This window comes from Lepidochelys kempii, chromosome 10 (genome assembly GCF_965140265.1).
Source record: "Lepidochelys kempii isolate rLepKem1 chromosome 10, rLepKem1.hap2, whole genome shotgun sequence".
In the NCBI taxonomy this organism is placed as follows: Eukaryota; Metazoa; Chordata; order Testudines; family Cheloniidae; genus Lepidochelys; species Lepidochelys kempii.
In genome coordinates this window covers 56551362-56563681 of record NC_133265.1, presented here as the reverse complement: position 1 = coordinate 56563681, position 12320 = coordinate 56551362, and the positions used below count along the sequence as shown (strand labels likewise).

Here is a 12320-nt window from a genome sequence, read left to right as displayed (position 1 = left end):
GAACCACTGTAAACCAATACATATATAATATTAGAAAATGCAACATCTGCACATGCACACTGTTTTAAGTTTCAGCCGAAGTCTCTTTGATTTTTCAAAATATGAAAAGGCAGAAGGATCACAGTAGCAAACTGTGAGGAAAGTTTAATTTTTAATCAAGTAAGCAATTTTAAATTTGAATAATTTAAAAAGCACGTAATTTTGTAGCTGTATGGCTACATAACTAACTTAAAGTTTATGTAGAAAACAACATACTTGGATGATTTGAAAATATGTACATCAACTATTTTTGCAAGGCATACCTGGAACATTATATTGATACCTTCATTTGAACAGATTTAATATCGAATACTGCTGATGGATATATATGTTTGACCTATTTACAGCTGCCCAATCAATTCACACTTTTTTCTTTTAAAACATCTTGTATCCAGGCTGAATTTTAGGCCTATATAACAAACAGATGGTGTAACAGAGGGCACTCTGGCAGAACACTAATGACAGCAGTGGAATCAGGCCGGTTTGATATATGTTTTGTTGTACAAAGGAAGAATTTATAGTAGGAGTACCAGAGTTAGACACATCACTACACTAACTCTGCCTTAATAGTCTACTATCTTCGGAAATATTCTGACTAAAAAGATATAATGCAGATACCAATATAAAGCAGCTCAACTTTAGGCTTGAGCATACAATACAGCTCACTACTACTTTTTAAGATCCAAGTTTTTAATTTAACAATAGTAAACATGTTTAATTGTCCTTTTGAGATTTTTATTGAAGGAGCTGGATGCAAAAGTAAAAGTGTGAGAGTTATTTACAATAAAGAGTGAACAAATACCTAATTATAAATTTATCAGTAGCAATCAGGAATAGCATTTAACACTCAAGCACATATTCATGCATACCTAGATAACATGCAGAAGCAAAAAAGTCACGCAGATCTTTTTAAATTTTGATAAAACACTAATACTCAGTTTAACATGTTCTCTAATTTTTACTGATAGAAGCTACTGAATGCATCAAAGTGAAAATGCAGAAGAAAAAAGCCTAAAGTAAGCCCTCAATTTAATGAGGACTCTATATTCAGCAGAAATCATACATGGGCTCTCAAATGAGGAAACACTTTGAGTGACTGGTGGGTAAGGACATAAGTTGCTGAAAGGATGGAAAATGGAAGATTTTCTGAAGTTCTACTCAAGCATCCCGTCTGCTAATTAAGCTCAGGAGAAGCTTATGACGCATTTTTGTTTTGCAGGAAATGCACTTAAAAGTCCTAGACAAAACCAGATTGATACTTCTCTAGTCATACAACAACATATACAACTTTTCGCCATGTATATCATGCATAATGTTATACTTGAAACCCCTCTTCCGTTTACAGAGAACGTAGCCTAACACACAGCTTTGGCCCAATCATCTTGAGAGGCAGTATGGCAAAATGGAGGAGATGGATTTTCTTTACAACTCTATCAGAAATTATCTTGTCCAACCTCATAGATGCTCAGTTATTTCATCTGTAAAACGTGGCAAGGATACCTAAAGCTTTACTCAGTAAGGGTGTGAAGTGCACAGAGTTATTCCAAACAGTCAGAAGAAGAGGCAAGAACTGAACTCATGGTGTCCTTGACTTCGCACAGTGCACTCTCTTCTTTGCTAAAAAGTATTTTTGAAAGGGCACTCTCTCATGCACACTAAAAAACAGCAGCTTTGTTCAGCATTTTTCTTTCCAGTTAAGTAGAAATTGTGAAGTTTTTTTGAAGAGAAGGTCTAAAAGATTTTGAAAAGGGGGAAGTGAATGGAATGTCTACATTTGTGTGAATTTTGAATGCTATGATTTTTGTGCAAAAGGGGTACAAATTTTGAGACATCCCAGGCAAAATTTCTGAAAAGTGAATTTTACCATTTATTTATTTTTCCAGGATCACTTTTCAATGATCATAATATCCTTACAAAAATTCACAGACGCCCCCTTAAGGAGTGCTTTCCATTTTTAGTTTAAAGCAAGCTACTGTTGCAGCTCCAGAGAAGTTTTTAAGGTCTTGTCAAATGGCAAAACCCTGGCTCCATCCCACCTATGGTACTATAACTATCAGTGTCTCCATAATATCTACACAACTATCTCCACTGTTCAGGGCCAAGATATGAGAGAGAGGGAGGGGGAGGGGAAGGGTGTGTGTGTGTGAAGGAGAAAGGGGGAGAAAGAAAGTGGATTTCATAGCTGCCATGTATGAGAGAGGCTTGTACACTATGACCCTCCTGAATGAAAACCATGTATTGTAGCACCTGCAGACCTCAAAACAGGGAGCAATATTACGTACTACAGGTGACATCCTGGATCCACTGAAATCAGCAGCAAAACTCCTACTTAATTTAGTGGGGCCAGGACTTTGTTAAAAAACCCAGGCATGAATTAGGTACAGTTTTGTTTGTGATCTTTTCTCCTTTTTAATACTCATTGTCTCAAAATATCTACATTGTTTTAACACAGGTTTTTTGTATTTAATTCCAATTTAGTGTAAAATTTCTGTGATATCGAATGAAGGTACAGAGGCATATATAAAGAAAATAAGTATTGTCTTCCTATGTGTTTGAAAAAAAGTGAAGTTTGAATAGTGAAGATTTTCAAAAGCACTTAAGTGACTTAGTTGCCTAACTCCCATGTACAAAGGGACTTAGGCATTTAGGAACTTAAGTATCATTGAAATCAATGCAACTTAGGCTCCTATCTACCTTTGGCACTTTTGAAAATCGGACCTAGGCTCCTAAGTCTCTTAATCACTGTTGAAAATTATAGTTCTAGTCAACAGTCTTTGGTTGCCTGCTTCTGGATCTCAAATTGCTTCTTCAGTCCTAAGTGTCATCAGTGGCCATAGGCATATTTTTCAGTCTGTATTTGACTACATTCTCGTGAATAGTTCTTTCAAATATGGACCCAACCACTGTTATGAAAGCACCTGTGAGGTACATGTTTTTAACATATTCTTTATGGAGCCACAATTCCCCTTGTAGATCACTTGCAAGGTACTGTTAGTAGAGAATGCAGCTGCTTGCTTAAACAATGGTGCTAGATGTAGAGAGCACATTACACCCATTCTCTAAAGTCTGCCTAGGCTTCTTGATACATGTCAAGGTATTCCCTTTGACCAAAAAATTCCTGACTACCTACATAAGTTTTCCTATATAACAGACTTGGAGCTGCTCTGTAATAATTCATGAATACTATATGTTAATTGGGTTATTGGGGATGTTTATAGTATGAATATGTTGGTTCCGTAGTAAGAGTATTGTCCAGAAAAACAAGCAAGAAGGAAAACAATGGCTCAATATGAACTACCCTCAGTAAACACTTACAGATTGTTAAGAGACAGTGCTGGACAGGAAAAGACCCAGGAACCCAAGAAAAATCAAAGGACTATAGCAGTTGAGAGAAAAACAGAGACAGAGAGCGTGCACATAGTTTCTTTGGTTTTTAGGAGGGTAGCAGAAGGGTGGGTACAGGGGCTGTTCTGAGAAACCGGACTGACACACAGACACTCACTGAGTGCTTGAAGAAGCTAGACCTGCTTAGGTTATCATCAGGCAACTGTGACCCTCAAATAAGATAGACACATAGGTAAGGCTCTTTATGGTTTGAAAATCCTTTTTATCTTGTGCTTTATTCCTTCCTACCATTAAAATAAACAATACTTTGATATTCAGGAGGCTGTCTGGTCACTAGACACAACCACTGGTCACAGACTCCCAAAGGAATGAATGCAGGTACCAATACCAGTCGGACCTGCAGGGGTAAGCACAGCTGATAAGACAGCACTCTGTAACCCAGAGCCAGGTTAGAGAAAAATGGAATTCTATCCCAGGGGAGGTAAAGGCACATGGCCTGACATCTGTTCTATTTTTTTCAGACTCTGCCCTGAGCAAGCCATGGGGAGAATGTGTTAGTCTGGGGGTGAAGTCCATCTGAGGTAGACATTGTTCAGTAAGTCCTGAAATTGTTTTTTTAAATTATGTAGAGTGCTAAATGGACACATTTTAGAAATCCAAAAATAAATACACATATCTTTATACACATACACTACTTACAGAGATATGTGTATACACACACACTTACTTATATGAATGGAAGGATGAGTGTTTCCCATTTTTATTATATAAAAAACATTAGCTAGGAAATATACTTCCAAGAAAATACTTGTATACCTGGTTTCTTCAGGAAATACATATGCGGCACTGCCATTAATCTGACAGGAGTCACTGTCTTTTTTATCTTGATTTGAAGAAGTCACAAGGGCAACTCGATTCTGCTGAATCTCCCATTGGCGAGCAATGTTGCCAATTGTCAATCGTTTCTTTTCCTGAAACAGGATATAAAAGCCACATGAAATTATCTGAATGCATTGTTAGTATGTTGGTTTGCACCAGAAGAATACATTCCATAGCCAAACACTAAATGATAGATGGGAGGGGGTGCCTTACTCCTCTTCCACTCTTGGTACTTGCATGCTGGATGGGCCATGATCTCGCCCAAAATTGTCCTTCCAGAAACTGAAGCCCCATCATTGAAAGAGTAACACAACCACTAACTAACTAATCCTCAAACACTGGAGAGAGGGGGGAGAACTCTTGCTCTGCTTGAGCAAAGAAGGGTTAGCTGTCTCCCGCAAGATCCCCCTTCCCTTTGACTCATGGGCAACAGCAATTTACATATTGACTTCTTCCTGTAGATGTAGAAAATTTGACAAGGGATTACGTTGAAAAGCTGTCCCTGTTTTTTTTCTTTTGTCACCAACGGATTACCAAGAATAGCATTCAATGACATAGAGTTCCAGACAATTAATCAATAAAAGAATCCAGATGATATCTTAATATTTAACATTTTATGTTGTTGCATGTTCATGCAACTAAAGACAATTGTCTGTGTATCGGCCTTTTAATACACCCAGCTCTGTGTGGAACTCATTCACTGTGAGATTTAAGTGAAAGGCAGGGGAGGGCAAACTATGGTCCGCGGGCAGGATCCAGCCCGTCATGGTTTTCAATACAGCCCACGGGATTGCCAGCCCTGGGGTGCAGCAGGGCTAAGGCAGGCTCCCTGCCTGCCCTGGTCCTGCACCACTCCCAGAAGCCGCTGGCACCATGTCTCTGTGGCCCCTGGTGGGTGGGTGGGGGGGCAGAGGGCTCCGTGCGCTGCTCTCGCCTTCAGGCACCACCTCCCGCAGTTCCCATTGGCCGGGAACGGGGAACCACGGCCAATGGGAGCTTTGGGGGTGGTGCCTACAGGTGAGAGCAGCACGCAGCATAGCTGCCTGCCCTACCCCACCCCCGGGAACCACTGCCAGACATGCTGGCCACTTCCGGAAGCAGTGCAGGTCCAGGGCAGGCAGGAAGCCTGCCTTAGCCCCACTGCATGCCACTGCCACCCCGGAGCAATTCGAGGTAAGCAGCGCCGGGCTGGAGCCCGCACCCCAAACCCTTCCTGCACCCCAACCCCCTGCCCTGAGCCCTCTAACCCCTTGCCCTGAGCCCCTCCTGCACCCCAACCCCCTGCCCTGAGCCCCCTTCTGCACTCTGCACCCCCCCACACCCCAACCCTGAGCCCCCTCCTGCACACTGCATCCCCCAACACACCCCGCACTACCTCCCGCACCCCAACGCCCTGCCCCAGCCCTACATTCATGGCCTGCATACAATTTCCCCCCAAGATGTTGCCCTCAGGCCAAAAAGTTTTCCCACTCCTGGTATAAGGTGACTGTTGATTTTACTAGCTCATGGACCTGCTTCTGAACTGTTCTGAGATTAAAATTTTAAACAATATAAATGTTTTCAAAAGGTAAATTAATTGCTTGTTTCAGTTCGGTTGATTTTGCTGAACCAGATCTAACTGGTATGGCTTAGCCATCCCACTATTACAGTGCTTCTTAATGAAATTTGAATAGATATCAATCTCTGCTATATAAAAGGAAAAAACTGCAAAGAACTAAGTACAAAACACTATCTCTTTCTATAGAACATCCAGGTTACGACACATTGACAAAAGTCAAGAATGTCAAACATTAGTTGATACTATTCCAATCTAAGTCATGCTGCCATAGTAGGGTTGCCAACTATCTAATCACAGAAACCCAAACACCCTTGCCCTGCCCCTTCCCTGAGACCCTGCCCCTTTCTGGAGTCCCTGCCCCCACTCTCTTCCTCCTCCCTCCCTCCATCGCTCGCTCTCCCCAACCCTCACTCACTTTCACCAGGCTGGGGCAGAGGATTGGGGTGCAGGAGGGGGTATGGTTAAGCGCTGTCCGCCCAGAGCCAGCACCCCTCACTTCCTCCGACACCCCAATCCCGAAGGATTGGGGTGCAGGAGGGGGTATGGTGGGCTCTGGGAGAGAGTTTGGGTGTGGGAGGAGGTGCTGGCTCTGGGATGGAGTTTGGGTGCGGGCTCTTGGCTGAGGCAGGGGGTTGGGGTGTAGGACAGGTGAGGGGTGTGGGCTCTGGGAGGGAGTTTCAGTGCAGGAGGGGGTGTGGGCTCTGGGATGGAGTTTGGGTGCATATGTGGGCTCTGAGCTGGGGTCGGGGGTTGAGGTGTGGGAGGGAGTGAGTGGTGCTGGCTCTGGTCGGGCAGCACTTAACTTGGGCGGCTCCCGAAAGCGACTGGCACATCCCTCTGGCAGTGGCTCCCTAGGCTGGGAGGGCCAGGGGGTCTCTGCATGTTGCCCCTGCCTGCAAGCACCACCACCCCCAGCTCCCATTGGCCGGAGTTCCCAGCCAATGGGAGCTGCAGAGTCGGCACTCAGGTCAGGGGCAGCACGCAGGGAGCTATTGCTCTCCCCTCTGAGGCCACAGGGACGTGCCCGCTGCTTCCAGGAGCAGTGAGGGGCCAGGGCAGGTATGGAGCCTGCCTTAGCCCCACTGTGCTGCCAGAGTTTTAGCACCTAAAATCTCCTGGCTTGGCTTCGGTAGCCTCTGGGAGATAGAGTCTGATTCTGGGAGACTCCTGGCAAAACTGGGAGAGTTGGCAACCCAATGCCATAGAAATGGACCCTTTGAATTAAATGCATAGAAAAGGTTCTAAGGCATGTATACTCTTGCCCTGCAGTTTGGACTACAGAGGTTTGAACAGCAGTGCACACCAAAGTGCTGCAATGTAACACTCCCCTGTGGATGCTGCAGTCAGAAATTAAAAGGTTCCTGTTCACCGTCTTAATGTAATCCTGTTTGAAAAGGATTACGTCAATGCAAATTAGGTCATTCCAGCAGTGTCCATACAGAGGAATTACAAAGCAGCACTTTGGTGCGCATTTACACCCCTCTATTCTGAGCTACGGGGCAGTGTAGAGAAGCCTTTAATTTAAAATTTCCAGGCTCTGGTTGGTATTTGTCAGAATATCAGTGTTATTTAAAGAAAATCTGTAGGGAACTACACAGAGCTCTTTTTAAGGTCTGGGAAAAGTACAGCAAAATGCAAGGTGGAACAGATTGTTTAGCGTGAGTAGTTAGCACACATTGTAAGGAACCGTTCAAGGTAGAGTGACCTGCTAACACCTCTGCAACTTTTTTATGGTTGGCTAGCTATTCTTTGTCCACATTTTATTCAACTGCTGAACTTTACACGTCTTTCAATTCCAGACTGTTACTCTGAAAAGTGACAATGTTTCTACTAATCAGAGAGTTGTTTTTAACCTTCCTTCTCCTTATAAAATAAAGCAGCTGGTCAACATGACTAACAAAGAAAAGCTCTCAATAAAAAGACTGAGTTCAATGAAGCCATTAAATGGTTAATAATTTATCTAAAACACTGTTGCCATCGTTTTATTCGTATTCAATGTCTACTACACTGCAATATACTATTCCATGCTTTCACCTCTTGTTTATGAAATTCTTCATCTTGAAATATTGTTAAATTTTTCACTAGCTCTATGTCGGGCTACACTTTGAAATGATTCGGACGTCGGTGTAGTAAATGGTTGCCCATTTTAGTCACTGCTTTATGCAAACACCACATTATAATGGTGCTCAAAAACATGCACTGGCACCTGCATGAACTTCTGATTTTGCACCACAGAATCACTTGACAACCTACCCACTGTTGTATCCTCCTGTGCATCTAGCACCCACGAGTCATCACTTTCGCTTTATGTTTCTACTATAAATGCTTAATCCTAACCCTCGCAATATTTGGCTTCAGATTTAACAGCTCATTTAGATTTAGGCGAAAGGGAGCAGTTTGCAGCTCTTCCAGAACTATATTTTAGGCTACTGGTTTGCAGACTCAAGAAGACAACAGTATATTGATTTACATTTGGAAAGTTATCTTTACAACCAAAAAGGTTAGAAGCTTAGTTATTTTTTAAACGAAAGCTTACACTTTGTGGTATGGAACGGATTCTGTGACTGTTCTGTAAAATGGAGCTATTATTGTTTTGACATCTATGTCAAGCACTTTGACATCCACAGAAGAAAAAGCACTATGAAGTCATTGGTGCTGGAACAATTTTTACAGTGGGGATGCTGAGAGCCATTAACCAAAAACTGTAAACCCTGTATATAATGGAAACTACTTCAAGCCGGGGCGGGGACGGGGGGGTTGGAGCATCCCCTGCACTCTTAGTTCCAGCACTTATGTATGAAGTGAAAAGTAGTAGTATCCTCATTTTACAAATAGGAAAAATCAGAGACACTGTTTGAATGGTTTCAGAGTAGCAGCCGTGTTAGTCTCTATCTGCAAAAAGAAAAGGAGTACCTGTGGCACCTTAGAGACTAACAAATTTATTAGAGCATAAGCTTTCGTGGGCTACAGCCCACTTCATCGGATGCATAGAATGGACCACATAGTAAGAAGATATATATATATACATACAGAGAAGGTGGAAGTTGCCATACAAACTGTGAGAGGCTAATTAGTTAAGATGAGCTATTATCAGCAGGAGAAAAAAAACTTTTGTAGTGATAATCAAGATGGCCCATTTAGACAGTTGACAAGAAGGTGTGAGGATACTTAATTTAGGGAAATAGATTCAATATGTATAATACTAGGTTAAGCCTTAGCCTGTATACCAAAAGACCTCATATCAATGCTTGCGGATGTGTGACCCTGGCCAAGTCCCTTAAGCTCTGTTTCCATTTGGAAAATTAATCTTTGAGGCAAGGACTGCCTCTCACTATGTGTTTGCATAATGGCTACCCAGGGGGAGATATGTGGGCATGACTGTAATGCAAATTTAGCTACAGATGTGAGAAGCAGAACTTAATGACTGTATAGTTCTTCGAAAAGAGAAAGCAGTATATAAAAAAACCCAATACTTGGCATTTCCTGACCTGGGTGCTTATCTATGTAGTCTAAACATTTTCTTAAAAACAATTCCATACAAAAAACTCTTTAAATTTATCCATTCATTGTTATACAATAAAGGGATTAAAAACCAAATCTTTGAAAAGCACATCACCACCCTCATACTGTAGTTACTGTACTCAACTGTGAAACATTAAGGTTCATTTTCCCCCTTTCTACAGAAGGGGTTAGTCGACTACATTTTAAAGCCTTATGAGAATATGAGTTTCAAGATGCCTAACAGGAAAGGTCTTCACAATCAGATTTAAAGTCTATGGGAACTACAGCAGATTATTCAGAGAGGTTGAATTTAAAATGTTTCTACTGGTTTTCAAGTCTTTGCCAGTTTGAGACATATATACTATACATGCACTGGGGAACACTAGTTGAGCCAGTAAGATCTCTGAAACCAGTACAAACTTTTTAATGCAACCACTACATATGACAGAGAGACCAAGAAATAATATAAAATCATATCAGTAAAACATAAATTGCAAGGTATTGAAAGGTTTACACTCCTCTTCCAAAGGGTTTCAGATTAAAACCAGTAGAATTACATCTCTTTGGAAATTAAAGAGATTTGAAAGGTAGGAATTATTTGTTTACTGGAAAACAGAACTACAGATGAGAGACAAAGCCTTTATCAGTCAGTGTGAACATCTAATTTAGTTCAAGCTCATCAGACTCAACCATTATTTTGACAGCCTTCTGTACATATTACAACTTGTGAAAAGAAACCAATGCTGTTCTCTATGGCTAATTGTTTTGTCCGTGCTTTAGCTAATCACTAACATTTTATATAGCAAACTTAGAGACAAGCCGAGGAGTTAACTGAATAACTGCTATTCAGAAAAGGAAACAAATGAGCTTCACTTGAAGATTTCCATTAAAGTGAAAGGAATATTGAGAAATATGACAGATATTTTATTTTGTAACCACACCATGAACATTATCATACAGCATATTGATCCATAAGACTGGAGCTACATAAGAATACACTATATAAGATGTGTTTTAATTAACCAAAAATGACATTGGGCCAGATTCACCTTGGGTTTCTGCCAGCATAAACTCTGCCACACAAGTCCTTGGTGGTGGAAAGACTATCAGGGGTTAATGTCACAGAGGTGTAAACCACCTCAGCATCCATTACAGTGGGGAATCATTGAATGCCAATGCCACTCAAAAGCAGGCAAGATGAAGCTGGCATGGAAATGGAGGTTACCTGTCTGAAATTGAAAGTTCTTTTGAGACCTGTGGCCCTTATCTATATTCCACATGTGGTATGCATGCACTATATGCCTGAGTCCAGAAATTCTAACAAGCAGCATCCATTGGCCCACACCTGCACAGTAGATCTCCTCCTGCTCCCAACCGAGAGTATAAGAGGCAATGTGTACTGATGCCTCTGAAGTTCCTTTCCTTACCATAAGTCCAACAGGACCTGAGACAGAGGGGATGGAGGGCAGGTAGTGGAATGCAGATAGGGACCACACTTCTAAAAAAACTCCCAGTTACAGGCAAGTAACCTCCATTTCTTCATTGAGTACTAATCCCTACATGTATTCCAGATGTGTGTAACTGACAAGCAGCGCTCAGACTAGAGGTTGTGAGGAAGCCGGCAGCAAAGATGCTCACAACACTGCAGTTCCCACTGCTGCAACAGCAGCACAGGCCTGGACTAACATGTATCATCTAGCGAACATGTGGATGAAGCTCCAGTTGGCTGCTCTGCATATGTCTAATATTGGAACATCCTGCAGGGATGCTATAGAGGCAGCTTGCACCCTCATGGAGTGTGCCCTAACTCCATCAGGAGGAGGTATGTGAGCTAACCTGTAGCACTCAATGATGCACCCAGAAACCCACTTATAGATTCTGAGAGAATATAGTTTGACCTTGCAATCTTTCTGGTATGGTGAGAAAAAGTCTTTGTGATATTCTAATAGGTTTGGTCCTCTACAGGTAGAACGTCAGGTCACATATGACACTGAGAGAATGAAGTCTTTTCACTTCGACAGAAGAATGGGGTTTCAGAAAAGGAACAGGAAAGTGGATACTTTGGCTGTCATGGAATTCAGAAATAACCTTAGGGAGGAACTTAGGATGGAGGTGAAGAGATACAAGGACGGTCTGCCATGAGTGCTCCCAAATCATTCACCCTCCTGGCCAAAGTGATAGCAACTAGAAATGCAACTTTCATGGACAGGTGGGACATGGATCATGTAGCCAAGGTGGCCTGGTGAGCGTTGACAGGATGAGACTGAGGTCTCACTGTTTGACCACTGGTGGAAAGGTCCTGACTAGGGCCATCATGAATCTTACCATAGTTGAGGAAATCTACCTTGAACTGTTCCTTACAATATGTGCTAACTACTTATGCTAAACAATCTGTTCCACCTTGCATTTTGCTGTACTTTTCCCAGACCCTAAAAAGAGCTCTGTGTAGTTCCCTACAGATTTTCTTTAAATAACACTGATATTCTGACAAATGTCAATCAGAGCCTGGACATTTTAAATTAAGGAGCATCACTGATACAGGAAAATGAAATTTATGCCTACATGCAACAGGATCTAGTGATGTTAGCCCAATATCCTTACTATAATTTGGAAAAATATATATTCATATAGAAAATAAAGAGCCTTTATCAGAATTCCTCTGTAGTGTGTAAAGAATTAGTGTACTTTTCCTTTTCCCTAGTTATTTATACTTAAGTACATAACCAGCACTAACATTCAAAATGACAATTTTTATTTAATTGCCTCCACCATCTCCTTACCATAACTAGTCCAAAGAGAAGTAATTTTGCCATTATAATATTTACTAATTTAGAAGGCTTCTTGTGGAGCACGTGTTAAATACAGAATCTGGTAGAGACCCTTTTTAAGGAACTCTAAGGCCTCGTGAAGAAACATACATAATACTTGATAACACTATCTGACAAGAAAAGTATTGGAACATTTCCACCAAACTCTTTCAGAGCCCTCATGGTTTCCA

At 41.6% G+C, this 12320-nt stretch overlaps 1 protein-coding gene across 2 annotated transcripts in view; it reads right to left on the bottom strand.

Annotated features, from left to right (window-relative positions):
* LRRC49 (leucine rich repeat containing 49) overlaps nucleotides 1-12320 on the bottom strand; it is a 115505-nt gene that overhangs the window by 16458 nt on the left and 86727 nt on the right. For both annotated transcript variants that reach the window (XM_073303708.1, XM_073303709.1), the window contains exon 12: nucleotides 4201-4355. In XM_073303708.1, the coding sequence (XP_073159809.1) occupies nucleotides 4201-4355 (155 nt within the window). The remainder of the gene's footprint in view (nucleotides 1-4200; nucleotides 4356-12320) is intronic.